Source organism: Quercus lobata, chromosome 9, assembly GCF_001633185.2.
Source record: "Quercus lobata isolate SW786 chromosome 9, ValleyOak3.0 Primary Assembly, whole genome shotgun sequence".
Taxonomy (NCBI): domain Eukaryota; kingdom Viridiplantae; phylum Streptophyta; class Magnoliopsida; order Fagales; family Fagaceae; genus Quercus; species Quercus lobata.
In genome coordinates, this window is record NC_044912.1 from 33597774 (window position 1) to 33610076 (window position 12303).

The 12303-nt window shown below is 42.8% G+C and overlaps 1 protein-coding gene across 1 annotated transcript; it reads right to left on the reverse strand.

Annotated features, from left to right (window-relative positions):
• Positions 1–9314: 9314 nt before the first annotated feature.
• On the reverse strand, positions 9315–9803 carry LOC115961626. Its single transcript, XM_031080570.1, has one exon. The coding sequence runs from the start codon at positions 9801–9803 to the stop codon at positions 9315–9317; it is 489 nt and encodes a 162-aa protein (XP_030936430.1).
• Positions 9804–12303: the final 2500 nt, after the last annotated feature.

Consider the following 12303-nt stretch of genomic DNA (forward strand, 5'->3'; position numbering starts at 1 on the left):
TTGACTGCTAATGAAGACAAGCTTTTGGGATCCCGGCTCGGTTCCCAAATCTATTTCCTTTAATTCTTCCTCAGGCTGAATCTGGGCTTCCTTAACTGGTTCTTCTGGAATTTCTTCTTGGGCCATCATGCAGCTTGGTGGTCCGGGACCTTTTTGCATAATGCATTCAGGTCCCGCGTACCTTCACAAACGGTAGATTAGCCTCCCTCCGGGTTCCCGCACCACCACACATTCTCGGGATCCTGAAGAGCTGGGCTCCCTCTTTTGTCTTTTTTTTTCCAGAAGGTTCCTCAAGTCACGGGTGCCCCTCCTTCCTTCTTCTTCTTCTAAGATGGGTGCCCTTAGAGTCCCCGGGGCGGGGCTCTCATCATCTGGCTCCAACTCATCATAGAACATTGTTTCTGCAAAGTTTACTTCTCCCTAATTGAAAGGATTACGGTTGGTAGGGATTCTCACGGGCCTCCCATTCAGTCTCCCTTTTAATACATTGATGGAACGTAGATGGAATAAGGCGATGCTTATGAAGCCACAGGCGTCCCAGCAACACATGGTAAGATACTTCTACATTAATCACATGAAACCTTGTCAGGGCTACTATTGGCCCTACCCTTAAGGCTAGCTACACGTATCCTTCTGTTGATTCCATCGACCCTCCAAATCCTGTTATTTCCATGGGAGCCCCCAGAATCCTTCTGTCAACTAAGCCCACAGCTTCCAGGATACTCAAGGCTATAAGATTGAGCGACGCCCCCATGTCCACCAGTGCTCTTCTGATTTGGACACCATTTATGATGGCCATTAGATAAAGGGGCCTACGGTGGTCTGAGTGTTCAATCTCCATGTCTTCATCGGTGAAGGTTATTGCATTGGTTATCTCCAGGAAAGCTCGACTAGCATGTGACTCTGTTGTAAAGCATTCCATTCCTGAATCTGCTGCTATGCTCATGAGAGACTCTGTGGCCACCTTTCTTGCTTCTGGTCCGAATCCCAGTTGGTTGAATAGTGACCTGAACTTGGGATTCTTCTGGAGGGTCCTGACTGTGCTCGGGTGGAAGGATCCTTCGGCTTATCCTGCTTCAACCGGGTTCCCATGAATTACCACTGCTACCGCCCCTTTCCCTTTGTGGTTAGGCAAGGGGTTTCTCTGTACTTCTAGCTCCTTTTGAGTGAGTTCCAGGGTTCCTTCCCTCAGTTTTTTGTGGAAGAGTCTGCGAAGGGTCCAGCAATCTTTGGTGGAATGTTTGACATAATTATGGATTCTACAAAATAAAGGGTTCTTCCTTTCTTCTTCAGTTGGTGGCCTGGACACAGTAAATGGCCTAACAACTCCATCTCCGATCCATTTGTCTAAGACATGGCTTAACTCTTCTGTTGTACATGGTATCGCCGGTGGTTCCTCGAACACCTTCCCATCTGGCCTCTTCCTTTTTTCTACTACTGATGCTGTCATAGCTTGGGACACGGGCATCCTTTTCGTCCTCATAGTTTGCGCTGTCCTTCTGGTTCTCTGTAACAGGTCAGCAAACTGCTTGATACACAGATTTTCAAGGTTGAGCCTCTAATCAAAAAAGCATATTGGCTACACAGGTTTCCACGAGCTCCTTTTCTTCGTGGTTCCCATAGCAGTCTAGGGACACATCTTCAAATCTTTTAATGAATTGGACGGAATCCTCTCCAGGTCTCTGCCTTACCATCTGAAGGTTCTGGAAAGTGATCTTGTCTTCACCAAGATAATATTTGGCACAGAATCTTTCCATCATTTCATCTCAGGTTTTGATGGACCCGGGTCTTAGCGTGGTGTACCAAGTGTATGCCCTATCCACTAAGGATTTGGCAAATTCCCTTAGACATAGTTCTCTGTCTCCTGCATAGAGGCCCATAGTATGAATGAACCTACTCACATATTCCACAGCACTTCCACTTCTTCCATCGAAAGGATGGAACTTTGGGGGTTCGTACCCCTTAGGGTATGGTTTACCAAGCAGTTCTGGAGGGAACAGGGGATCCCAAGAGAATTGCTTAGGGATCCTTGAGAGTTTTTCCCTTTCTTGCTCCAGGAGGGCATTGACATCTACCAGTGTTAAGTATTGAGGGTTGGCTCTTCCTCCCACTGCTGACCCTCCTTCTGGCTACGTTCCATCTTGGTTACCAGCAGGGGGAACATTGTCCCTGATTTCCTGTGTCCTGCCTTCTTTGAGAAGACGAACTTCTTGCTCCAGATCCTTCAACATTGCTATCATCCTAGCCATGAGGTCTGGTTCCTGCCCTGTGTGTCTTTGTCCTGACACAACCTCCTATTCTACCAGGGGTGCCTCGCCTTTTTCCCTGGAGGCTACCTTGTTTTCTCCCATGGGCTCGGAGGCCGTAGGTGGCACATTAGTTCCTTTGCTGTTTCTTTGTCTTGGAGGCATGCTCTATGAAGGGATCGCTTTTTCCCTCTTCTTTGCCCAGTCCCCAGTGGAGTCACCAAAATATGAGAATGCCTTTTTTGTGACACTCAAGCCCAAGGATCCCGGGCCTAATAAGTGGTTTGGTGGACCGGGCCTTGACTCACCGCAGCTAACAGGCTGTTTAAGAATCAAGTGATACACACGGGATGCTTCCTACAATACAAGTAAAATGACAAGTAAGGATATTCGTATTGAAAGACATATCAAAACAACAAGGTAAATTCAGAGAATAGGATCAACAAAGGAGCACAAAATAATGCTATAAGGATCTTTGAATCACTGAGACATATTTCATTAATATGTTCTTTGTTATAGTTACAGAATGCTCACTAAGACGTGATATAAGGTTCAATCAAGCTCAAAAATTACAGTCTTGAATGGCTATTTCAACTTCAAAACTTGCAAAGTTTGATTCTCTTTGAATCCGAGTATGTGCAATAGTGGCTTTTACAAGATACCGGGAAGCAATATTAACTTTTCCCTCAGGTTTTCTTTCTTTTATAAAACTTTACTGATACTTCTTTCTCTCTAAAAATCTCTCTGCCTTTTCTTCGTAACCTACCCCTCCTTTTATAGTGAAATTCTGGCATCCAATGGTTCCCCTGTTTCGTATTATGGTTAACAGAGCCTATTCCGTGCCCATCACTCGGCAGGTTCTATTTCCTTTTTTTCTCATTCTTTCCCTCTTTCAGCTTTGATTCCTTTGAAAGTCCATGGCTGGTTACCTACTTCGGGATGTGCTGAGGTATGCCCTTCTTGGTCTCATCGTTTGGCAGTTCCCCTTTTGCCCTTTTTTCCATCTGGGCCGAATCCCATTCTGCCAAATTGAAAGTTTCCTGTTGCCATTTCTCTTTTCATATTTTTCTGTTCTGGTTCCCCAAGACGCTTCCCACTTGTGCCATGAGAGGTCGCTGGTTGTTTCTTCTTTTTTTGCTGGGTCTTTTAGCGCTTGTGGCTTCTACTCTGTTTCTTGTTTTCTTTCCTTGTCATTTTCTTTCGAGCTGTCTTAATCTTCCTTTGACTGTGCGCTTGGAAGGTTCCGCGCCTCTTGATGGTTACTGAGGATCCTGGCTATTTAATCTCTTGCTGTGGGTTTCTTTTCCTTCTTGATGTTTCTTCTTTTGGGCTTCAAGCCTCCTGGGCCTGCTTTTTCTTTCGTGGTCCCCTTGCACCTGCTTCTTTGGACTTGGCTTATTTTCTTTTGGGCTTGGCTCACTCTTTTGGGCTTCTCTCACTATGATCCTTTTAGACCTCAACACTACTTGATGACATAGTCGATTTAAGGACCATGAGGAAACATGAGGTGTTTCTAAGTCTGAAGAGAGACCTCACTATGCTGAGTTTTTCAAGCTAAGTCTATTATTCTTTATTTATTTATTTATTTATTTTACTCTTGGCTTTGCTCACTCACTAAGTTTTTTTTGTAGGTTGTCCAAGCCACTTTCAGAGCTGAGGAGTTAGTGGATATTTCTCACCGACAGATGAAGGATGAGGAGGGCAGAAGGGTTGCTGCTATTGAGGCCTTCAATGTGGCCGAGAAGTGAGTGAAAGAGTTGAACGCCAAGCTCCTTGAGGCCGAGAGGGAGTGGAAAAGTGCCGAGGTGGCATTGGAGGGGGCAGAGAGGCAAGCCGAGACCTCGCACAAGCAACTCCGCCAAGTCGATGACGAGCTTGCTGCTGCCAGGGAGCAAATCAAATTATTAAAGAAAAAGTTGGAGGATGCTGAGAAAGCCAAGGACCAGGCCAAACAATATGACTATGATGTGGGGGTAGTTGAGACTGAGGAGGCCCTTAGAGCTGAGGTCTCAAGGGTGTGTAGAGTATACTGCCTTCAGGTGTGGAATGAGACTTTCAACCTAGCAAGGGTTGAGGCCTCTTTAGCACTTAGAAGAGCAAAAAATGTATACTACCCCCCTACAATTCGAGCACTAGGCTCTACAGCCCCCAAGGATGATGTAGCCCCCAACGTCACAAACCTTGTTGAAGAGGTTCTGACCAAGGACCCTCCTCCTTCCAGCAGTCCTCATAAAGGGGCAGAGCAAATCGGCACATCTAACAAGGAGAAAGAAGTCCCCAAGGAGGTCGCCCCCAAGATGACAAAGCCCTCGAATGCACCTAAGGATTCTTCCTAGGGAGGGGTGGTTTCTCAAAGCCACGAGTTGGTTTTGGCAACTTTCCCCATCCCTGCCAAGGAAGACCCCAAGGGTAAGGGTCCGACATCCTCGACAACAACAACCATTCAACTTGCCAAGACTCCTATGGAAAAACTTTTAATAAAGATGAAACCATGAGTTGTTGTTGTTGTTGTTGTTGTTGTTGTTGTTGTTGTTTTTTTTTTTTTTTTTTTTTTTTTTTTTTTTTTTTTTAACTATTGTTTTTGTTCTTTGAACTTGTAATTCAGTTTGATCTTTTATAAGCAACTTGCCTTTTTCTAAGGCTCAAATCAGTGACAATTATAAGTTTTTCTTTCAGAGTTGTGATATTTGTATTGATCCTAACATAGTTTCTGTTTCACATAATATTTAACCAATGTAACAATGAGATATAGTTCCATCTGGTTATCTACATAAGTGGTAGCACAGAACAAGTTAAACCTAGTAAGTCCATGATCTTAACAATGCGCATCCTTAACCTCAGAAACATACATAATGGTAGACCATCCATTCTTGTCAGGCTCCACCCAATTCTCCACCTATCAGTAGATCTAAGGAACTGGAGATGAAAATTAGTTCTTGAACAGATCATAAATATACTTTCAAATGCTTTAAGTGGTGCTCATGAATGTCCATTTGCTCAAGTAACTGTTATGAAGGTCCCTGCCATTTAGCACAGCTGGTTCTATTTAATACTTAAATGAATAATAGAAAGTAGCACATGGTCTGAAGAGCCAAGCATGACAAATATTCTGTTTAACACTTAGAAAAATAATAGGAAGTATTAATTTACCCAAAGTATGTGGTCCGAGGAGCCCCACATAGCTAAGGTTCTGTTTAACACTTAGAAAAATGTCATGAAGTATTAATTTACCCAAAGTATTTGGTTCGAGGAACCAGACATAACTAAGGTTCTATTTAATACGTAGGAAAATAATAGGAAGTATTAATTTACCCAAAATATGTGGTTCGAGGAGCCCCACATAGCTAAGGTTTTGTTTAACACTTAGAAAAATGTCATGAAGTATTAATTTACCCAAAGTATGTGGTCCGAGGAACCAGGCATAACTAAGGTTCTATTTAATACTTAGGAAAATAATAGGAAGTATTAATTTACCCAAAGTATGTGGTCCGAGAAACCTCACATAGCTAAGGTTTTGTTTAATGCTTAGAAAAATGTCATGAAGTATTAATTTACCCAAAATATGTGGTCCAAGGAACCCCACATAGCTAAGGTTCTATTTAACACTTAGAAAAATGTCATGAAGTATTAATTTACCCAAAGTATATGGTTCGAGGAATCAGGCATAACTAAGGTTCTATTTAACACTTAGAAAAATAATCGAAAAATATCAATTTACCCAAGGTATATGGTCCGAGGAGCCAAGTATGACCAATGTTCTGTTTGATATTCAAATAAATAATAGAAAGCATAATGCATAATGTAATAAACCAAAATATGGCAGAGAAAACTTTCATTAATCATATTACCTTCTCAAGTTTTTTACATTCCAAGGGCATGGTACAACATTTTCATCTAGATCTTCAAAATAATATACTCCTATTCCAGCCACTGAGGTGATGCGATATGACCCTTCCTAGTTAGGGCCTAACTTTCCCCTTACTGGGTTCTTTATAGTACCCAAAAATTTTCTTTATACCAAGTCTCTAGGTGCCAATGGCCTTAACTTCATGTTGGAATCATACCCTTGCTTGAGTTTGTGGTGATAATACGCCAGTTGGACCATGGCGTTCTCTCTTCGCTCTTCAATTAAGTCTAAGCTTTTCCCTAATAGCCCATCATTGTTGCTCGCAGTGAAAGAACTCGTTCTCAGTGTTGGGAATCCAGTCTTTACAGGAATAACAACCTCGGCTCTATAAGTCATTGAAAAGGGTGTTTCCCCTGTTGACCTGCGAGGTGTGGTCCGACATGTCCAAAGGACGTGTGATAGCTCTTCTACCCATTTTCCCTTCGCATTATCCAATCTCTTCTTGAGTCCATTCACTATAACCTTACTGACAGCCTTGGCCTATCCATTCCCCTATGGATAAGCTGGGGTGGAATACCTATTCGCAATTCCCAAGTCATAATAGTACCTCCTGAAGGCTTTACTATCAAACTGAAGACCATTGTTAGAGATGAGGGTATGAGGGATCCCAAACCAAGTGACAATATTTTTCCAAACAAATCTCTTGGCATCCATGTCCCTGATATTTGCCAATGGTTTGGCTTCAACCCATTTGGTGAAGTAATCCGTGCCAACCAGTAATCATCTCTTATTCCCTGCTATCTTAGGGAAAGTCTTACAATATCCAAGCCCCATTGAGCAAATGGCCAAGGGCTGGACAAAGGATTAAGGACTCCCCCTGGTTGGTAAATGTTGGGTACAAATCTTTGGCATTGGTCACACTTCTTCACATATTCTTACACTTCCTTCTGCATGTTCGGCCACCAATATCCCTAGGTGAGAGCTTTGTGAGACAAAGACCTACCTTCTGTGTGGCTTCCACAAATCCTTTCATGTAACTCCTTAAAAAGTAGCTCTAATGCCTCAGGGTGTATGCATAGCAAGTATGGCCCATAAAAAGAGCGCTTGTACAACTTTTGGTCCTAGCACAGCAAAAACCAAGAAGCCTTTCTTTGCACCTTGTCAGCCTCCGACTTCTCCTTGGTCCATCCAACTAGGTCCCACCCTAATTTGATGAATTTGAGCCATCTCCCTTTTCATCTCAATAGGCTTGCACAAGTCTTCAATAAGTATAACTCAAGGCAAGCCCTGTGTTGAGGAGGTTGCAAGAGTGGCCAGGGAATCAGCATGTGTGTTTCCACTTCTTGGGATTTGTAGCAAGTTGAAAGATAAATCCTGACCGCAAGTGCTTAACCTAACTTAAATATCCTTGCATTCTTACATCCTTGGCCTATAACTCTCCTTTTACTTGGCCTACCACCAACCTTGAATCTGAGAATATCTCCGTTGCTTATCCTCTCATTTTCTGAACCATGGTCATCCCTACTAATAGAGCCACATATTCAGCCTCATTGTTTGTGGCTGAGAAACCCAATCTTAATAATTTCTCAATAATGATCTTCTCAAGAGGTATTAAGACTAGCCCCACTTCGGATCCTCTTTGACTCACTACACCATCAACATATACCTTCCAGGATAAAAGTTCTTGCAAGGTGACCACACCAAATGATTTTCCACCCATGCTTTATTTCTCTATCTTCTCTTCTAATGGGGATTCAGCAAATTCAGACACCAAATCTGTAAGGACCTGGCCCTTGATAGAGGTACGAGGCATATACTTGATATCGAAAGCCCTTAGGATCGTACCCTACTTGGCAATCCTTCCAGTGTAATCAGCACTCCAAAGTAGTGATCAAAGCGAAAGTTGGGTTAAAACAACAATTGTGTAGGATTGGAAATAGTAAGGGAGTTTACGGGTAACATGTACTACTACTAAAATGGTCTTCTCCAGTGGTAAGTAACGAACTTTTGCTTGATGTAAAGACTTGCTCACATAGTAGACTGGCCTTTGCACGTCATTGTCAACCCGTATCAGCACCAAGCTCACGGCATGAGAAGCCACAGCAATGTATGCAAACAAAACCTCATCCACCTCGGGCCTGGACATAATAGATGGCCAAGAAAGGTATTCCTTAAGCTGCTAGAAGGCCGATGCAAACTCCTGGGTCTGTTCAAATCCTCGTCATTTATTCAACAACTGGAAGAAGGGTCTGCACCTGTCCGCTGACCGAGAAATAAACCTGTTCAGGGCAGCAATCATTCCAATTAGCTTCTGGACTTCTTTAGGATTTCGAGGTGGTTGTAGACTGTTAATTGCCTTAACTTGGTCAGGGTTGACCTGAATTCCATGATGAGTGACCATATAGCCCAGAAATTTGCCTGATCCTATGCCAAAGGAGCACTTGGAAGCATTAAGACGCAGTTTGTGTTTCCTCAGTATCTCAAAAATATCCTCGAGGTCTCCCACATGCTTGGACACCACCTTACTCTTCACCACCATATCATCTATATAAACCTCAATATTCTTGCCTAATTACGGCTCAAACATCTTAGTCATTATCCTCTTATAGGTAGATCTTACATTCTTTAAATTAAAAGGCATCACCTTGTAGTGACAATTTCCAATAGGAGTGACAAAAGTTGTCTTCTCCTGATCACCCAGGGCCAGTGGTATTTGATGGTATCCCTAGAAGGCATCCAAAAAGCTCATCCGAGGATGACCTACAGTTGCATCCACTAATTGGTTTATCTGAGGCATAGGGAAAGGGTCTTTTGTGAAGGCCTTATTCAAATCGGTGAAGTTCACACACACTCGCCACTTCCCACTCTTCTTTTTCACCACCACAGTATTGGCTAGCCACTCGAGGTAAAACACCTCTTTAATAGCCCCAGCCTGCTTAAGTTTTGTTACATTGTCTCTGATAGCATCGGAATGGTCTCTAGATGAAAGAACTTCTCCACATCATCATCAATAGTAATTTTCTCCAAGTACTCACACGTTGCCCTTTCTAACACCATACCCATAGACAACACCAAAGTCCTTAATTGCTATAAGCTTCTCTCAATAGAGGCCAAGGACTCCACTCCTGGTTGATGCATTATTGCAGTGACCAAGCACTGTCTAGCCACAGATTGGCTCACAATTAGCTCCTTAATCCGGTCCCTTGACGGATATTTCATCTTTAAATGCAGAGTAGAGGAAACGGCTCCAAGGCATAACGCCAAGATCTTGCTACAATAATCGTGTAGGGAGAATAAATATCCACTACAATGAAATTCATCTCTACCACCTCTGACCCTACTTGCATGGGTAGTCGAATCTGGCCCCTTGGAATAACAACTTTGCAGTCGAAACTTACCAAAGGCAAATCATAAGCTGTTAAGTCCTCAAGTTTCAAGCCCAGTCCGTTGTATAAATCATAGTGCATAATCTCTGCCCCACGGCCTTGATCCACCATCACCCTCTTAACATCATATCCTCTTATCCTGAGGGTTACCACTAGGGCATTATCATGTGGTTGTATGGTTCCAACCTTGTCCTCCTCAGAGAAACTCATCACTAGCCGATTCTCCACTCTAGCCCTCTTTGGCTCAGGTCTAGAGTCCTCGACTGGTGGCTGGGCTACAAACATCACCTTGGAGGGGTGAGAACCAGTTCTCCCCGAGGCCATGAAGATGAAATTGATGGTGCCTGAAGGGGCTCTAGAAAAAGCATTCCCCTGAAATCCTGATCCTTTCTAGCCTCCTAGTCCATTGGGCTGATGTAGAAATTGTTTCAGCCTCCCCTCTCTGACCAGTTGCTCCAAATGACTCCTCAAAGTTCTATAGTCTTCTGTGGTGTGCCCTCGGTCCTGGTGGTATTGGCAATGAAGGTTTTGATTGTGCTTCATGAGGTTACCTCCCATCTTATCTGGCCACCTAAAGAATGGCTCGTTCTTAATTTTCTCCAAGACTTGGTGTATTGGTTCTCGGAACACCGTGTTAAACATTTGAGTAATGGTAGACCCCGATTGCCCAGCAAAGTCTCTTCGGGGTCGATTATTGTGGTAGCGGTCCGACCTGAAACCCTCCTCTTCTGAAGGATAACCTTAGCCTTCCCTTTCCCTTGTTGTTGGTCCTCCTTGACCCGATTATACTTATCAATTTGGTCCATGAGTTGACGTACATTGTTAGCAAGTTTCCCGACCAAGATTTCCTCTAGCCATGCTCGGTAGGTAGGCCGACATTGAAGGTTCTTATGGCCACATCATCAAAGTGCCCATCTATTTCATTGAACATCTTCCAGTACCTATCCGAGTATGTTTTCAGGGTCTCCCCTTCTCGCATGGTCATAGACAATAGGGAGTCTAAGGGCCGAGGAACTCTACTGCATGTAATAAAGCGAGATCCAAACGTCTGGGTGATTTCTTTAAAAGAATCAATAGAACCTGGTCCTAAGCCATCAAACCACCTCATGGCCATAGGTCACAAACTGGATGGGAATACTTTGCACATTAAGGCCTCATTCTTGGAGTGTACAACCATTCTTTGGTTGAAGTGGCTCACATGCTTCACAAGATCTATTCAACCATTTTACATGGTGAACGTTGGCTAAGTGAATCGCCGAGGAAGTCTCTCTCCCTTGATTCTGCACATGAAAGGTGATCTGGAAATTTGATTTAACGCCTCGCTCATTGCGTCATTTCCTAGGCCTTTGCAGGACGGGCTCTTTTTCCCACACCCATGATGGTAGTCATCTTCACACGAGAAAGATTCACTTGGGGGGGGGGTCCTTAACCTGGGTCTATAACTACCATCCTCCTTATCGCCAGAAGAGAAATCAAAATTGGAGGGAGTTCGCCTTCGCCGTTCATGGCGCAACTTCCTTTTCAGATGATCAATCTCCAGTTACATGGCTCTGGTATTCTCCTTATAAGAAAGGTGGCTCCCGTTTCGAGACTGGCTCCTACTAGTATAGGCAGTATGCACACTGACCTCCCGATCCCTTCTTCGCTCAAGATTAACAAAATGATCTTGACGTTGGGACCCTATAAATTCCTCCCAATTCGGACTTGAACCTACCATAATTGAATGTTGAACTCACCATAACACCAGAATTCCCCACAAATGGCGCCAATTGTAAGGACACAGTTTAAGTCCTAAGCACAAAAGGTAAAAGGATTTAGGCCCAAAGAGCCCAATACAATGAATTTGTAGAAAGTGGGTTGGAAAACTAGGCTTTAATGAGTTGGGTAATGATTATAGTGGATCCAAATGACAATAAAGTTAAAATAAACTGGTTTTATCTAAGAAAATCGTCCTCAACACAGTTTGAGGAGATCAATTCTTGTATATAATTCTTGAAGTTGATTACAAGTACAACTTTTGTTGCTACAGTATATCTCTTTTAATTCTCCGATCCCCTTCTCTCAGGACCTCCCTTCTATTTTATACTATCTTCCTCTCTTCATCTCTGCCTTCCACGTGTAGATTAGATTGCTAGTGTTGATCCTTGTCCCATCAGCCTCTTCCTAAAGTCTTTAGGAGTAGCTATAAGGCTGAAAACTACTATTTAAGTATCACTTCTACATTAATGCGACTAGAGAGTTAGCTGCAGAGCATTCAATGCGATGGTAGCAGCTTTCTCTTAGATATTATATGGCTTCTCTATGTCATGTACCTTCCTAATACTTATTCTAATCAATGGAATTGTTCGGAATGTTGCTCTTGATGGTAGACTGCACCTTCTGTCCTCGGCTTTGCTCAGCCCAGGAAGCATTCATCCTCGGATCACTTTCTTGGACTCTCATGACCATACCTCACCTATTCATTCATTAACACGGACTCCTTTCACAGTGTTTCCTCGTTCTCGGACTACTTAATGTTCTCGGATTGGGCCCCCGACCCAGTATATACATATATACGTACTACTGGGCCTACCACCCTTACAAATCTCATCACTCTTTATAAAGAAATATTTAAAAACATTAAATTAGATCAATAAATATAAATCATCTAGCTTATAATAGAAATAAGTAATATATATATATATATATATATGTATATTTATATATTCAATGTGTAATCTTGAAACGGCGCACTAATACTAAAATATTATGTTTTTTTTTTTTTTTTTTTTTTTATTTTTTTTTATTTTTTTTTATTGCCAATTTATAATGTTGATTGTTTCCC

Excerpts from the sequence above, each read along its gene's own strand:
- LOC115961626 (XM_031080570.1), bottom strand. The coding sequence starts at position 9,803 with ATGGCCTCGGGGAGAACTGGTTCTCACCCCTCCAAGGTGATGTTTGTA.